Source organism: Vicia villosa, linkage group LG2, assembly GCF_029867415.1.
Source record: "Vicia villosa cultivar HV-30 ecotype Madison, WI linkage group LG2, Vvil1.0, whole genome shotgun sequence".
NCBI lineage: Eukaryota > Viridiplantae > Streptophyta > Magnoliopsida > Fabales > Fabaceae > Vicia > Vicia villosa.
Window position 1 is genome coordinate 208,242,458 of NC_081181.1, and position 14,525 is coordinate 208,256,982.

The 14,525-nt window shown below is 33.2% G+C and overlaps 1 protein-coding gene and 1 pseudogene across 1 annotated transcript; both read left to right on the top strand.

The window, feature by feature from the left end:
- Positions 1–4,758: 4,758 nt before the first annotated feature.
- On the top strand, positions 4,759–8,965 carry LOC131648081 (transcription factor MYB14-like). The gene is made up of 3 exons (XM_058917873.1): positions 4,759–4,925; positions 5,009–5,138; positions 8,368–8,965. Exons 1-3 carry the CDS (start codon positions 4,793–4,795, stop codon positions 8,849–8,851), a joined length of 747 nt encoding a protein of 248 aa, XP_058773856.1. The 5' UTR covers positions 4,759–4,792; the 3' UTR covers positions 8,852–8,965.
- Positions 8,966–10,788: 1,823 nt separating this feature from the next.
- LOC131648083 (ubiquitin-conjugating enzyme E2 13-like) lies at positions 10,789–12,428 on the top strand (annotated as a pseudogene).
- The last annotated feature ends 2,097 nt before the right edge of the window (positions 12,429–14,525 follow it).

Sequence of the window (14,525 nt, forward strand, 5' to 3'; positions counted from 1 at the left end):
TATGTCCGCTTTTTTATTTCACAAATGCGTGTATTTATTTCACAAATGCGTGTATTTATTTCCACAACATTCGCCATCCCCAACGAATTAAAAATTTTCTCCCACACTCTCTACTCTTACTGCACTAAAAGAACATATGGAATAGATCCTCCTCTGCATCAAAACATAGCACACATGTTCAATTAAGTGCATCCTTAGCCATTTCCCCATATTCCATCTCCACCCACCTTGCACAAAGACTATCACCTTAGCCATTTTACCTTCTTGATGTTCTAAAAGTTAGAATATGGATGAAATTGCTTTTCTTAAGGTTTTGTCTCCAATCCGTCTCCCCAACCAAAATGGTACTGTGTTTCCCATTCCTACCTTAAATCCCACATTGTCTATGAATGCATCCACTATAGATTCATCCTCCAGTGTGAGCCTACCTGCAGATAAAATATCTCTCCACAAAATAGAAGCCTTCTTGTTCTTACTAGCCGCTAACCCCTTATGATTTTGAATAATTGAGTCTCCATATATTTGCTTGAATTAAATCCTTCCAAATTGAATTCCCTTTAAACATCATCCTCCACCTCCATTTTCATAGTAGTGTCATATTGAAAACACCAATGTGTTTAACCCCTAAACCCCTTACTTCCTTTGGTTTACACATTTTTCCCGTTTGACCCAACTTATTCCTCTTTTTTCCTCCTTTCCATTCCATAAGAACCTAATTTGAATTTGTATGATTTGTTGAATGATCTTCTAGGGAGCTTTGAAGAAAGAAATATCATATATTGGTACATTAGATAACACTGCATTTAACAAGGTCACTCTTCCTCGAATAGAAAGACTTATAGCCTTCCAGCTTGACAACTTTTTCCTCAAACCTTCAAGAATGTTCTTCCAAGTGCAACATCTCCTAGGATTGGCTCCCACTTGAATACCTAAAAACTTAAATGGAACAATATCTATGCAACATGAAAGAAACTGTGATGTTGCTTCCATAAAATATTGATCAATATTGATGCCATACACAACTTTCTCTTATAGAAGTTCACCTTTAACCATGACACCATATCAAAGCCTCTTAGAATTGACTTAATACCCCACAAATTTTGCCAAGTCCTTGCCCCTACAATTATTGTATCATCTGCAAACTATAAAGATCTATACTCAACAAGACTGTTCACTTTAAATCCTCTGAAGTCACCATTTTCTGCAGCCTCATTGATCAATCCAGTCAGACCCTATGTTACCACAGTAAATAGGAATGGTGATAATGGATCACCTTGTCTAAGACCCCTCTCCACCTTAAAATCTCTTGTTGGACTTCTATTGGAAAGCCTTGACATGCTACTATTGAAGACACATACTTTCATCCAATGCCCCCATTTCACCCCAAATCCAAATGATTGTAAGATCTTCCTTAAGAAACTCCAACTAACACAATCATATGCATGTTCAAAATCAACTTTCAAAATTAAGCACTCCCTTTTCTCTTTTGTTTCTAGGTCAATAATATCATTAAGGACCACCACCTCATCCAATATCTGTCTACTTGGAACAAAACCTGTCTGGCACGGTGATAAGATTCCCTTTAAGGTGTCCTTCAATCTATTTTCTAGGATCTTAGCCAAAATGTTGTATTAGTATCCAATCAAACAAATTGGTTTGTATTCCTTCAAATCTTGTGGATTGTTCTTTTTTGGTATGAGAGCTATGAATGAAGAAATGATGGCTTTAGGTATTGTTGAGAATTCATTAAATTCCGCCACATATTTTAACAAATCTTCTTCCAAAAATATCCCAGCTCCCCTGAATAAATTTGAAATTCAACCAATCTAGTCCTGGACATTTCTCTCCATCAAATTCCGACACAGCCTTCCTAACCTCTCCTCTTGTAAACTCCAATTCCAACATATCCCTACCCACTTATGTTAATTTCTTGAATTCTATCCTCCTCATTTCATGTCTACTCCTATGCATTTCTTTGAATCTTCCCTTAAAAACCCTTACCACCTCCTCCTTGATTGAGTTAACATCCTCACACAAAACACCATTCCCATTGCTAATTTTATTAACGTTTTTCCTTCTTCTTCTATCCTTAATGACGTTATGAAAAAAATGGAGCTCTTGTCACCTTCACTCAACCACTTTTATCTTGATTTCTGCCTTAGCAAGATTTCTTTAAGATGTAATTTCCTCCAAATTTCTTCTAATGCCTCGATACTGAAAGAATCATCTAATCTCCTCAAACTTTAGGTCCAACCACCCAAAAACCTCCTTGTTCCACTCCCTCAAACAACCTCTCAGCTTCTTGTTATTTTCCTTCAAAACATAAGCTTTCCTCCCTTCAATTTTGAGATGCCTCCACTTCTCTTTCACAAAATTCAAGAAGTCCTTGTGTTGGAACCAACCATTGTTGATTCTAAAAGGTTTTGGCCCCGAATCAATGTCATTTGACTTCACCCATAAAGGCGCATTACCTGAGATGTCTCTGTTCACAATAACCTGTCTAACAATCTTCCAACTATCCACCATATTTTTAAGAAAATAGAAATGTATATATCTTATTTCTGGCATTGTCAGACTTGTTGGCCCAAGTAAACTTGCTTCCTAGTGTTTGGACATCTAATAACTCCATTTTGTCAATGAATTCAGTGAACTCTCGAATCTCCCCGCCCACTAACCCCACTATTCTTCCATTTCTTTAATTTTTTTCTCTAATGGAATTGAAGTCCCCTCCTAAGCACCAACAATCTATTCCCCTCCCCCCTCCGAATTTTTGAACCTTACTAATTTATACCATATCTCTTTTTTCCTCTAACAGACAAGAGGAGTATATATTGATGAAAGCATATTCCTGGCTTCTAAATTCCGCACATAGTCACACACACCCTTCCCTTTTGAAGCTGTATAATGGTTTTATCGCTCACTTTCTCCATATTAGGATGATTCCTCCTGAAGCACCTTCAAAAATTTTAGCAGTCCATTCTTTATCTTTACTTCCCCATAGGCTAGCCATAATATCGTCATTCATAATCTGCAATTTTGTTTCCTGTATGAATACTATGTTTGCTTTTCCTTTCTAAATTATCCAGTTGAGTTTTTTTCTTTTCAAAAGATTGCCACCCCTTTTAATGTTGAAAGACATTATACTCATTGAGTATTTCTGATCTTCTCACCCTGCGCCTTCTTCCTACCTTTGTCTCTTTGCTTCATACTTTTGATCGCTTCCACATAGGCTTCATCTGTGTCATCACCTGAGATCCCCAGTTCATTGATGTTATTCTACACCTTTACCGTAACACCTTTGTCAACATCCTCCAAATACCTCATACTTCCTCTCCTAATATTGAAATCAGATTGAGAATCGCAACATATAACTATGCATTGGTTATTAGTTCGATAGATCTTGTTGTTGACCTTCAATGTTGTTGCAATTTCTTCAAGATTGATTACACCCACACCCCTTCTACTGATGTCATTAACCCCTTTAGTGATCTTCTGCTATATGCACCCCCATTATCACTTTGGCCTTGTCATATTCTTGTTGTTAGGACTTACATTTTTTTTACTACCAAAGCCAATCAGATTCGTTAAGCTCAAGTAGGATGATATTATCCAACTTAATCGCTGCTACCTTACATTCCCCAGGTTATTGAAACGTGCAAGCCGAACCTCTTCCCTCTCTTATCTCGCCTTTGGTGTTTGAATTTTTTAGAGAGAAGTCAAGTCTTCTCTCTCATGAGTTTGTAACAGGGTGTAATAGATGTGAATATAAGAAGTCTTAATGATTAATTAACTAAATCTAAGTTAATCAAGCCTTTCTTTTAAGGGAAATGCTAACCAGTGCTCTCAAGGCAATGGTTAAAACTTTAAAATAGTAACTTTATCTCGGTAATCTGCATATTTAATGTCTTGAAAATTGAAATACTAAAATTTCTATAAAATAGTTTTTTTAAGGAATGCTTAACCATTATCCTGAGAACAATGGTTAGCAAGACCCTTCTTTTAATTCTTCCATAAGACAATTTAAACTGTCATAACTGCCACATTACTTGGTTTGCTATATATTAAGCGTTGTAAGTGGTTTGTGATTCATTCAATCAATTCAATAACAATAAATTGGTACGGAGTATAACTAAAAGTAAAATGCTTTGAAATAAATGAATGATTGCATATTAAATATGAAAGTAATTTGTCCAATAGTTATTATTACATTCCAACCAATTCGGAATATTGAAAATTAGGATCTCGTGTAACACGAAATTAGCCTTTTCACGTTGGTTTCTTTTAAGGTGGATATTCATAACGTGTGGTCCTTAAAACATGAGAAAATAAACTAGTAAACACATCACATGTATGTCTGTCTATATCAGTCCATCCTTCAATTATAACCAAAACAAATATAGTTCAAATGGAAAATAAATTTCATTTAAAATTAGACAATTTAAAAAAAGTCTGACTTTGAATTTTAAATAATATTTTAATTTATAAAAGCGACCTTCCACGAAAAACGAAAGAGTTAACTTATAAAGAATAAAAAATATTTTTTCTTTATATAGGACAACATACCCAACAACACATTCATACGAGGAATCAGTAGAAGTTATTTCATTTAAAATTAAACAATTTAAAAAAGTCTGACTTTGAATTTCAAATAATATTTTAATTTATAAAAGCGACCTTCCACGAAAAACGAAAGAGTTAACTTATAAAAAATAAAAAATATTTTTTATTTATATAGGACAACATACCCAACAACACATTCATACGAGGAATCAGTAGAAGTTAGTTAGAGAAGATGGTGAGAAGCCCTTGTTGTGACAAAACTGGAATGAGAAAAGGTACGTGGACTCCTGAAGAAGACAACAAGTTAATTGCTTATGTAACTAGATATGGCTCTTGGAATTGGCGACAACTACCTAAATTTGCAGGTATATGTAAATAGTTATTTTATTCATGTGTGTCAGTAGGTTTTTATCCTAGTTAATGTGTTATCTTGGATTAATGTTTTCAGGTCTTGAAAGGTGTGGAAAGAGTTGTAGATTAAGGTGGTTGAACTATCTAAGACCAGATCTCAAAAGAGGGAACTTTACACAACAAGAAGAAGATACTATCATCAAACTTCATGAAAAACTTGGTAACAGGTAGGTATCATGAACTTGTCAATGCTCTATCACTTCCTAATGTAGCATATAAATTCGACACATTTATTTTAAAGAGATTGAATAAAATAATATAAATCATTGTCTGGTTGAAACTCTCTTTCCTATATTTAAGGAAACATTATTACATAGTATTTTGTTCTCAGAAAAGTTAAATCGACACTTTTCTACATCTATACTGTACATAAGTATGGTTTTCAGTTTTTAATTATTACTTTCTACTTTTTGAATTAAGACAAAGGTTTATTAGTGTCATAGTGTGTACTAGTTTTAAACAAAAAAGCACCCAATTTTGGTCACAAATAATTTAAAAAAAAAAAAACTTTATTCAATCTAATCAATTTAGTTGTTTTTGTTTAGAAATGTAATTTTTTTCATAATCAACAATTAATTAATTATTTTTAAATTTTTGCTTAAATCTTATTAAAAGATTAAAAAATGATTATTAATTGGTTTTCTTATTAAGTTATTTTTTATTTATATGTTATTATTGAGAGAGTATTTTATAAGTTTTGATATATGGTATTTATTTATAATGTTGAAATAACATGTCTATATTATTTATCTCGAATAAAACTATTATTTATCTTGGATTTATATATGATTGCAACTCAGCCCTAAATTGTGGATGATACTACCATACACTTATTCAAGAGTTAACTTTAAGATTTTATTTGATCCATGTAGAATTTCATGTGCTATGTGTGTGGAGTTTCTTATTTGTTGGTTACTTATGAAGTAGCTTCAATAGTGTGGTATATAATTTTTTTAGTGATTTGGTTGTAAATTGGTTTTATCTAAGGATCTTTGGCTCCAAGCTTTTAGAGTTATTTATTTATTTGGATGATAGGTATAGGATTATGAGTGAACTTGTCATTATCTGACATTCTTTTGTTTGGTTGATTTAGATTTCCAATAATGATATTATTTTTTCTAGCATCAACTAATGTGAAATATGCAAAATAAAAGAGCATTTTACAACTTAGAAATGATGTAATATTAGGTCTGTGGCCAATTCTTGTAATTCTCTAACTTGCCTAGAAATTCTTGTAATGTGGTGGAGTATTCTTGACTTTTTTCTCCATGTTTGTTGTCTATGTTGACAGTGAATTCTTGTATGCTAAGATCTAGCCTATGCACCTTTATTTAGGGGAGAGATTTTATTGCTTTGATTTTTTTGTCTTGGTTGGGGTTATTTTTTTGTTTGTTTGTTTGTATCTTTTGTTTTTGGAGTTATAGCCTTCAGTTTTTGAGTCCTTTTCTTTTTGCCTATTTACTTTTCCTTTCTTCTCAGCGGTATCAGACAAATACATCTTGTGCTATATCATTGATTTGTACTATCTTTTATTTTTGGAGGGAATTTTAAGTTTTTTTTTCTTTACTATATATTATATTTGCCATTAAAAAAAAGAAAGAAAGATACATTTCACATATCAAATGGAAGAAGAGTGTATGTTTGCTTGAGTTGTCCATGGGCTCGTGAGCTTTTGGAAAAGTTGAGTGCCTTCTAAAGGTGTTGTTTTTTCTTGACCATTTTTTGTAGGATAGAATGTCTACTAGGCTTAATCTTAGTAGACGTGGTATTATTCAGTTACGTAGTGCGCTGTGGTGGGATGTGTGCCTGAGGCAGGTCGAATCAGTGGATCATCTATTTGTTCGATGTTATGGTGCTGTGTGGTATAATATTTTTTCGTCGGTGCGTAGGACTTTACCTCTTCTGTCGTCAATCTTATTGTTGTTTGAAATGTTTCAGGTGCTAGGAAGAGGTAAAAGGGTGAGTTTAGGTTTAGACGATCTGACATGTTGTGGTCTGAACTATCTCAATTATGTGTTATGAACTATCTCAATTATCGATCAATCACTTAGTGATAACCGTTATTTTTCTCTCTTAGAAGTGAGTTCACTATTGTTTTCCTACGAGCAACCTTTCTCTTTGGAATTGGGAGAAAGACCTACTCTTAAGCTTGACCTTATGGTGGTGTACTGTTTAGCCGGAAGCCTATTTTGTTTTGTAGGTGTTATTTTTTTCTTCACTCGACTTGTTTCTTCTAGGAGTTCTCTTTCCCTTTTCTCGATGCTCGAGATCTATGATTGGTTTTGATGGGGTTTTATTTGGGTTGCGGATATTGGTGACAAAACAACTAGGTTTGTCTAGCATGCTTATTTTGTCTATTTTTTGCGGGATTTTGCAAACTCAAACATTATCATAAATTTTTGCATCCTCTTTTTTTTTTTTTTTTTTTTGCAAACTCCTCAACTATGTTAGCTCGCCCGCTACATTTATTTAAATTTTTTTTACAGGATTGAGCTAAAATGGGAGGAGATGCTTGTTTGTCACCCATAACTATGGAGTTTTTTCTATGCTACATTTATTTAAATGTTTTTTACAGGATTGAACTAAAATGGGAGGAGATGCTTGTTTGTCACCCATAACTATGGAGTTTTTTCTAGGGTTTTTCTCCTTTTTGATTCGAGTGTTTCTTAAAAACTTTTATATATGCTCTCATCTCTCATCTCTTAAAAACTTTTATATATGCTCTTCTTTTTGATTCGAGTGTTTCTTAAAAACTTTTATTGTCTTCCTCTCATCTCTCATTTAAAAATACTCTCACTTGATATGCTATATATATATATATATATATATATATATATATATATATATATATATATATATATATATATATATATATATATATATATATATATATATATATATATATATATTCAATTCTCGAGTATCACCACTTATTTTTCAAGAATGGAGATAGTCAATTCTCGTTAATCTAAGATAGAATGGAAAGTAGTTTTTTTTTTTCTTTCATTATTCTAAATTGTGATTAGGTCCCATATGCAGTTTTGCATGTTGCGTGTTATGATGTATATTACGACTATTGTGGCATCAATATCGATTAAGAGATATATGAAATGCTCATATGAGAGATATAAGAAGGTTGAAATTTAGAGTTCTACATTTTAATTTTAAGTCGAAAATTTTGAAAATGAAGGTGGTTGAAATTGTCAGATGCACTTCATGATACGGTCACATGTTATGTTAAATCATACTGCTAATGCAGTCTGAATCGAGTCCGACATAGATTTTAATGTTTTTTACTTATTAATATTTAAATTTTTTTCAAGAGAATTTATTTTCTGTATTAATTAGTATTAAGTTTTTTTTTTTTATGATGATCATACAAATTTTACTATACAGATGGATTGTGATTGCTTCAAACTTACCAGGAAGAACAGATAATGAGATAAAAAATCATTGGCATACCAACTTGAAAAAACGATCGGTGAAGAATAATAAGTCAGACAATAATAATGGAACAGGAAACTCCAAAGATACAAATTCAGATAACCCTACAATAGAAGAAGACAACACACTTGAAGGAGTGTTAGAGAACAATAATGGCCTCGATATTACAAGTCCATTGTCTTCAATCCCATCTTCAAGTGGAACAATGGATACTCCAACAACTACAGAAATATCATATGAAAATTATGTTCTTGATGAGCTTCCTTTAATGGATGCATACATGGATGTTTTGAATGATAATTTCTGGACCGAACCATATATGATAGACAGTTCATATGTCCCTCCAAGTGAAGAAGTTACATTATTACCTGTCTGGTGTGAACATGATTACTTCGGTCCTGTGTACGATGAACAACTTTGGAGCCATGAACAATAAATTGTTGCAGTAACGTGTGGGTTTACTTTTTTTGGAAATGCCGGCAAATAATAATAACAACATGTGATTACTACTTTGTCCTGTTTTTCCTATGCGGTGTAATGTTGTAGTACTTTGAACCAATATGAGAAATTATTTAGCGTATATTTCTCTCTACTGTACTATTTTTGTTGTTGTGAACTAACTCATGTCAATGTCAATCTCTTTTTCACTATCATCTAGTCTTTAATTAAAAATGTATATAATTTTTTGTGTGGCTAAATTAAGATCATCTTGGCACTTTTATGCTCTCTGATCGTACCTGATCAGGAGAGTCGTCAAAGCGGCAGAATCTGGCTTGAAGAGCAAGATGGGGGGTACCTGCAAGGTCCTCCGATGCTAAAGTCAGTAGCTATCAGAGAATGAAGGTTTAGAGAGTGAAGAATATGATACCTGACCCTCTAGTGAAAGAGGGTATTTATAGCCCCCAGCGCTGAGCCAATGTTTCCTAATTGGGCCAAATCCAGTTGGAGGCCCACGTGCTAGGAAACTGCCAGAACACCCTTGTGCTAGGGCTGAGTCAGCAGGTGACCCACGTCCTGGATGAGTGTAGCGCAGGATTCGGAGGAGGTTGACCGAATCCTTCGCTGTAGCGTGACGCATGGTCTTCGTGTTTGGGCAATCCGTAACGGCTACCAAGTAAATGGGCCCAAATGCTTTGGGTCTGCTCGGCTAGAAGGAAGAGCTGGGCCGAGCCGGCCCAGTCCAGAACACTCTCCAATCCTATGTTTCTAGCGTTTTTTTTACAAGAGAACTAGTTCTTATCAAATTAAAAAAACAAACTAAGAAAATCTAAAAGACACTACTAAAAATAAAAATAAGACATTTGATTAAAGTATTTTACATCAGGTTTCAAAATATATGATGCGAAAAATATTTGTCAAAGGATTTTACATCAGACATTTATTTTCACTGATGTGAAAAATATTTGATTTAGAGATTTTGCATCAAACATTTATTTACACTGAACTGAAAAATAACACGGTGGCAGTTTGGTAAATAATATGAATTTTGTTATAAAGGATTTCACATCGGGCCTAGATTTGCACCGATGTGAAAAGTCCACTGATGAAAAAAATTACGCGGTGACAGTTTCGTAAATAAGATGAAGTTTTGTTATAACGAATTTTACATCGGACCTAAATTTGCACTCGATGTGAAAGATGGACCTTTACATCGGGCCTGTTATATCTGATTTGAAATGTTTTAGTTTTGCTAAAACCCTATTCTCAACCAATTGGAGGGTCAGATAAAAAAAACGAGAGAACGATCCTCATCTTCATTTTCCAGATCCATCAAGATTCGTCCGTCCGAATCTTCCTCCATCTCACTTCCGTCATTCAACCTTCAACGCTTCGCCTTTGTTTGATTTCTCAGCCGCTCTGCACTAATTTGACGACGCTACTGCCTTCATCCGCCCTTCATCTCAGCGACCTCGCTTCCATCTTCGCTCAACCGCGTCAACCATCATCCATCCGGTCATCATCACCACCATCCAACAATACCCTTCATTATTTTTGCAAGTGGGTAAGCACTTTCAGATTCATTTTCGTTCATGAGCTAGTTCACCCTAAGCCTATCTCTAATTTCATTATTCCTTCTCTAAATTAATTTATCTTGTTATTTAGTTGTTGAGATTCTTGCGAATATGATGTTTTCCTAACTTGTTTGCTGTTTTGTTTATGTTGTTAACTATTTGGATCTATCTATATCTTGGTTTCAATATCATTTCCCACCAACTATTTGTGATATTGTTTCTGTTGATTCTACTAATTCTTAGGTTTCTGAAAATGTACTTGCATAGGTTTTACTAATTACTAGTTTTTTTGGTTTTGTTTTCTATGTTGTTTTGTTTGTTCGATTTATTGGATTTTTTTCTCATTTTTTCTCATAGTGAGGGAGGGTTTTTCAATGCTACAATGAGCTTTTCTTCCAATTAACCAAATAATCCACCATCAGTGAAATTCACCTCAGAGATATGGTTCCCTAATGGTTGGTTTTTTTTAAAAAAAATGTGATTTTGGTTTGATTTTATTAACCACACGAAACTGCGAAACTGAAGTTTTTCTGTTTAATTTGCAGTATATCCTGATGATTACGAGCTTGCAAGTACGCGCTGGATACCTGTTCATACGGTAAGTGATACTATACAATTATATCTTTTCTTGAATTTTACTCTACATTGTTAAACCTGTTAGTATAGTAAGTTTATCTTCAATACCTTTAGTTTGAATACCTTTAGTTTGAATGTGTTATTGTTTCATAATTCCTTAATGTCAAATAAAGTGTAATTTGGGAGTTGCAGATTCTGCGAGGAAGTACTATAAAACTCATTTTCTATCCTTTCATTGCATGAATAATGGATACAGTTCATGTTACAAATTCTAATTTATTACTAACGTTGAAAAATAATGTTCTGAGTTGAATTCACCAAATTTTAGAAAAGGTTACTTTATGGATCAGGAGCTAGACTTTATTCCTCCTGAACTTATGTGTTTTAAGGATCCTATGATAGAGATAGTGTTTTTATTTACTTTAAACTTTGACAAATAAAATACTACTCCGACAAACTAGCAATATATTTGACATATTCAATTTCCTAAAACTAAATTGGAGTGTTGAAAATTACACTGGCTTCCCATTTTACTTGTTGTATGTCCTAGGAAAATGCCATGCCACTTTATGTTTGCCAATTGTGATTTCATGTACTCTCTACTTGTGAAACTAAACTTATTAAAATCTTTTATGTACTAAATAATCATCTGTTATTATCTGGCAGGTAGAGAGTATAGTATTGAGTATCATCTCAATGCTTTCCGGTCCTAATGACGAATCTCCTGCAAATGTTGAAGCTGCAGTAAGTTCGATAATATTTTTATTTACTTGATTGTTTTATTGCAACCAACATTCTTTCTTGTCATAAGATTAATTATTTCTATCTTAAAGAACATAATCACATTAATTTATAATTCAATATACTAAAATTTGAGATTTAAATTATGTGGCTATGTTTTTATTTTTCTTTAATAGATGTATTACTTACATTATAATTATTTAGGGATAATTGACATTTACCCCCTGCCATATAGGTGAGGTTCGGATTACCCCCTATTAATTTTTTTTTGGATTATCCCCCTGTATTTTAAGGGTACCCCCTAAGCGTGTAAAAAACAGTGAAAACCCAGGGGGTAAATAAAAAAAAAAAGTTTAAGGGGGGTCCTAGGAGGGTAAATTATAGAACTTTTTATATTTCAAGAGGGTAATCCAAAAAAAAAATAATTTAATAGGGGGTAATCCGAACCTCGCCTATATGGCAGGGGGTAAATGTCAATTATCCCAATTATTTATTAGTACTTGATGATGTTTCATAAAAGTGTGTTTTGTCCTTGATGTTTGCAGGTATAAGATTCTGCTTGCTCTTGTTGGATTGATATCATGTTTGATATTGTAGGATTCCTTTCTTCAAGTTCTTCAATGATATATGGGGATTGGAACAATATCGTGTCATTTTTTTGTTTCTCATCTATATAAATATCTTTGTAACAACTCAATTCATTATGTTGGCACAAATGCTTACACAGTGTAATTTTGTACACTTTTCCTAGATTATAACTTTTGTAATTCAATGGTTTATTTTAAAGATCATTTGCATTCTTCCTATTTGGTGCAATGAAATTAACTGGTTGGTTGAAAAAATATGAACAATTAGATATCAAATGGAGACTTAAATGTGGTATGTGTGATGTTGGAAAAATATGAAAAATTAGATATCAAACAAAATTACAGGGATTCCACCTCGATTTCGCTAAAAAATAGTCTAATTTTTTAAAAAAGATAACATACATATTACAACGGGTTAGACTTGCGACCGATGTAAAAACCATCATTTTACATCGGGTATGAAAGGAAACCAATGTTAAATATTGCATTTATTTAAAAAAAGTTAAACCCATATTTTACATCAGACAAAACAGTCAACTGATGCGGTAAGTGCATTTTTCACATCGGACTATTGCCCGATGTAAAATGTCTTTGATTTACTACATCACCTGTCTTTACAACGGACTCAGATCCGATGTAAAATGTGTTTTTCGCCTGATGTAAAATGTCTTTTCTGCACTAGTGAGAAGAGGAAACTAATTTATTCTTAAAAAACTCCTTCTTAATAAATGAAGGAACCAAATCCCACTAAGTGTGTTTGGATTCCACTAAGTGTGTTTGGATTGACGGTAGACAAAATTAATTCTACCAGAATTGAGTTTGAGAGAATTGATTTTTTACAAAATCGAGTTTAGTAGAATAGATTTATGTTTGGATACACTTATGTAAAAGTGAGTTAAACAATAAATTTCGTTGTATAATTCACTTTGAATCACTTTCTTACAACCTTTTTATTTTGGCTTAGTTGCAACTTTGGTCCCTCTATTTTGTCTGTTTTTCGATTTTGGTCCCCCCATTTTTAAAATCACGATTGTGGTCCCCCTTTTGAGTCTTCTGTTGAAAAATAGACAAAAATAGGGACTAATTTTACAGAAAAAAATCTGGGGGACGAAAATTGCACAAAAAACCTTAAAAGGGGACTAAAATAGTTGTTTTTAAAATAGAGGGATCAAAGTCAAGAAAAAGATAAAATAGAGGGACTAAAGTTGTAATTAAGTCTTTTCTTTTTAATGTCTTTTCTTTTGTATGGTTGACTTTTTATTTTTGAATTGTTTTATCACAAAGTAATTTTCTTTTTCTTTTATTGCACCATTATTACTTAAGTTTTTGTTTCAAAACATATCCTTTTTATTTTTCTCCCCAACTTTTGATTTTTCAATACCCTTGCTTTCATGTGCTCTCCTATCCTTAAGATAAGGTGGTGAACATTGTTTTTCTTTTAAATTGGCTAAAGGTTGTAATGTTAAAAGAACAAATAAAATTATTGTAAGGCTCAAAGAGTTTTGTCAAAGGATTTGTGCCCTCATAAGATATGGGTTTGAAGACTTAGCAACATACGCTCTTCTTACCAGTTCAGGAGACCCTTATACTTTTCGAAAGGATATGGCTAGCCAAGAGAAAGATAAGTGGATGGGTGCTATGGTGGAGGAGATTGAGTCCTTGGAAAATATTGAAACATGGGATCTTTTTTATCTGCCATAAGGAAAAAGACCTACAGGTTGCAAGTGGGTGTACAAGAAAAATTCAGCAATAACAAAAAAAGATGGGGAAAATTTCAAAGCCCACCTAATTGCAAAGGGGTATTCACTACTGAAGGAGATTGATAATAATGAGATTTTTAGTCCAGTGGTTAGACACATTTCTATCAGGGAAGTATTAACCCTGATAGCCAACAAAGATATGTATTTAGAGCAGATAATGTCAAAATAACTTTCCTCCATGGTAATCTAGATGAGAAAATCTAGATGGAGCAGCCAGAGGGTCTTAATGACACTGGACATGGCAAACTTGTTTGCAAACTGAATATGTCTTTGTATGGCTTAAAGTAGTCTCCAAAGGCAGTGTCCGAATACAGATTCAGAGATCACTACTACAAATAACATGTTTCACCTCAGACGTGAAATGAAATTAACCTTGACTACAAAAGCGAGGTAACGAATCGTGTCATAAAAAGCTTTCACATTACCCCCCTATT

Bases quoted from the DNA above. Each gene is read 5' to 3' on its own strand.
- LOC131648081 (XM_058917873.1), top strand. From the start codon at position 4,793: ATGGTGAGAAGCCCTTGTTGTGACAAAACTGGAATGAGAAAAGGTACG. The intron at 4,926-5,008 runs GTATATGTAAAT...TAATGTTTTCAG, and splicing joins ACAACTACCTAAATTTGCAG to GTCTTGAAAGGTGTGGAAAG. The intron at 5,139-8,367 runs GTAGGTATCATG...TTTACTATACAG, and splicing joins CATGAAAAACTTGGTAACAG to ATGGATTGTGATTGCTTCAA.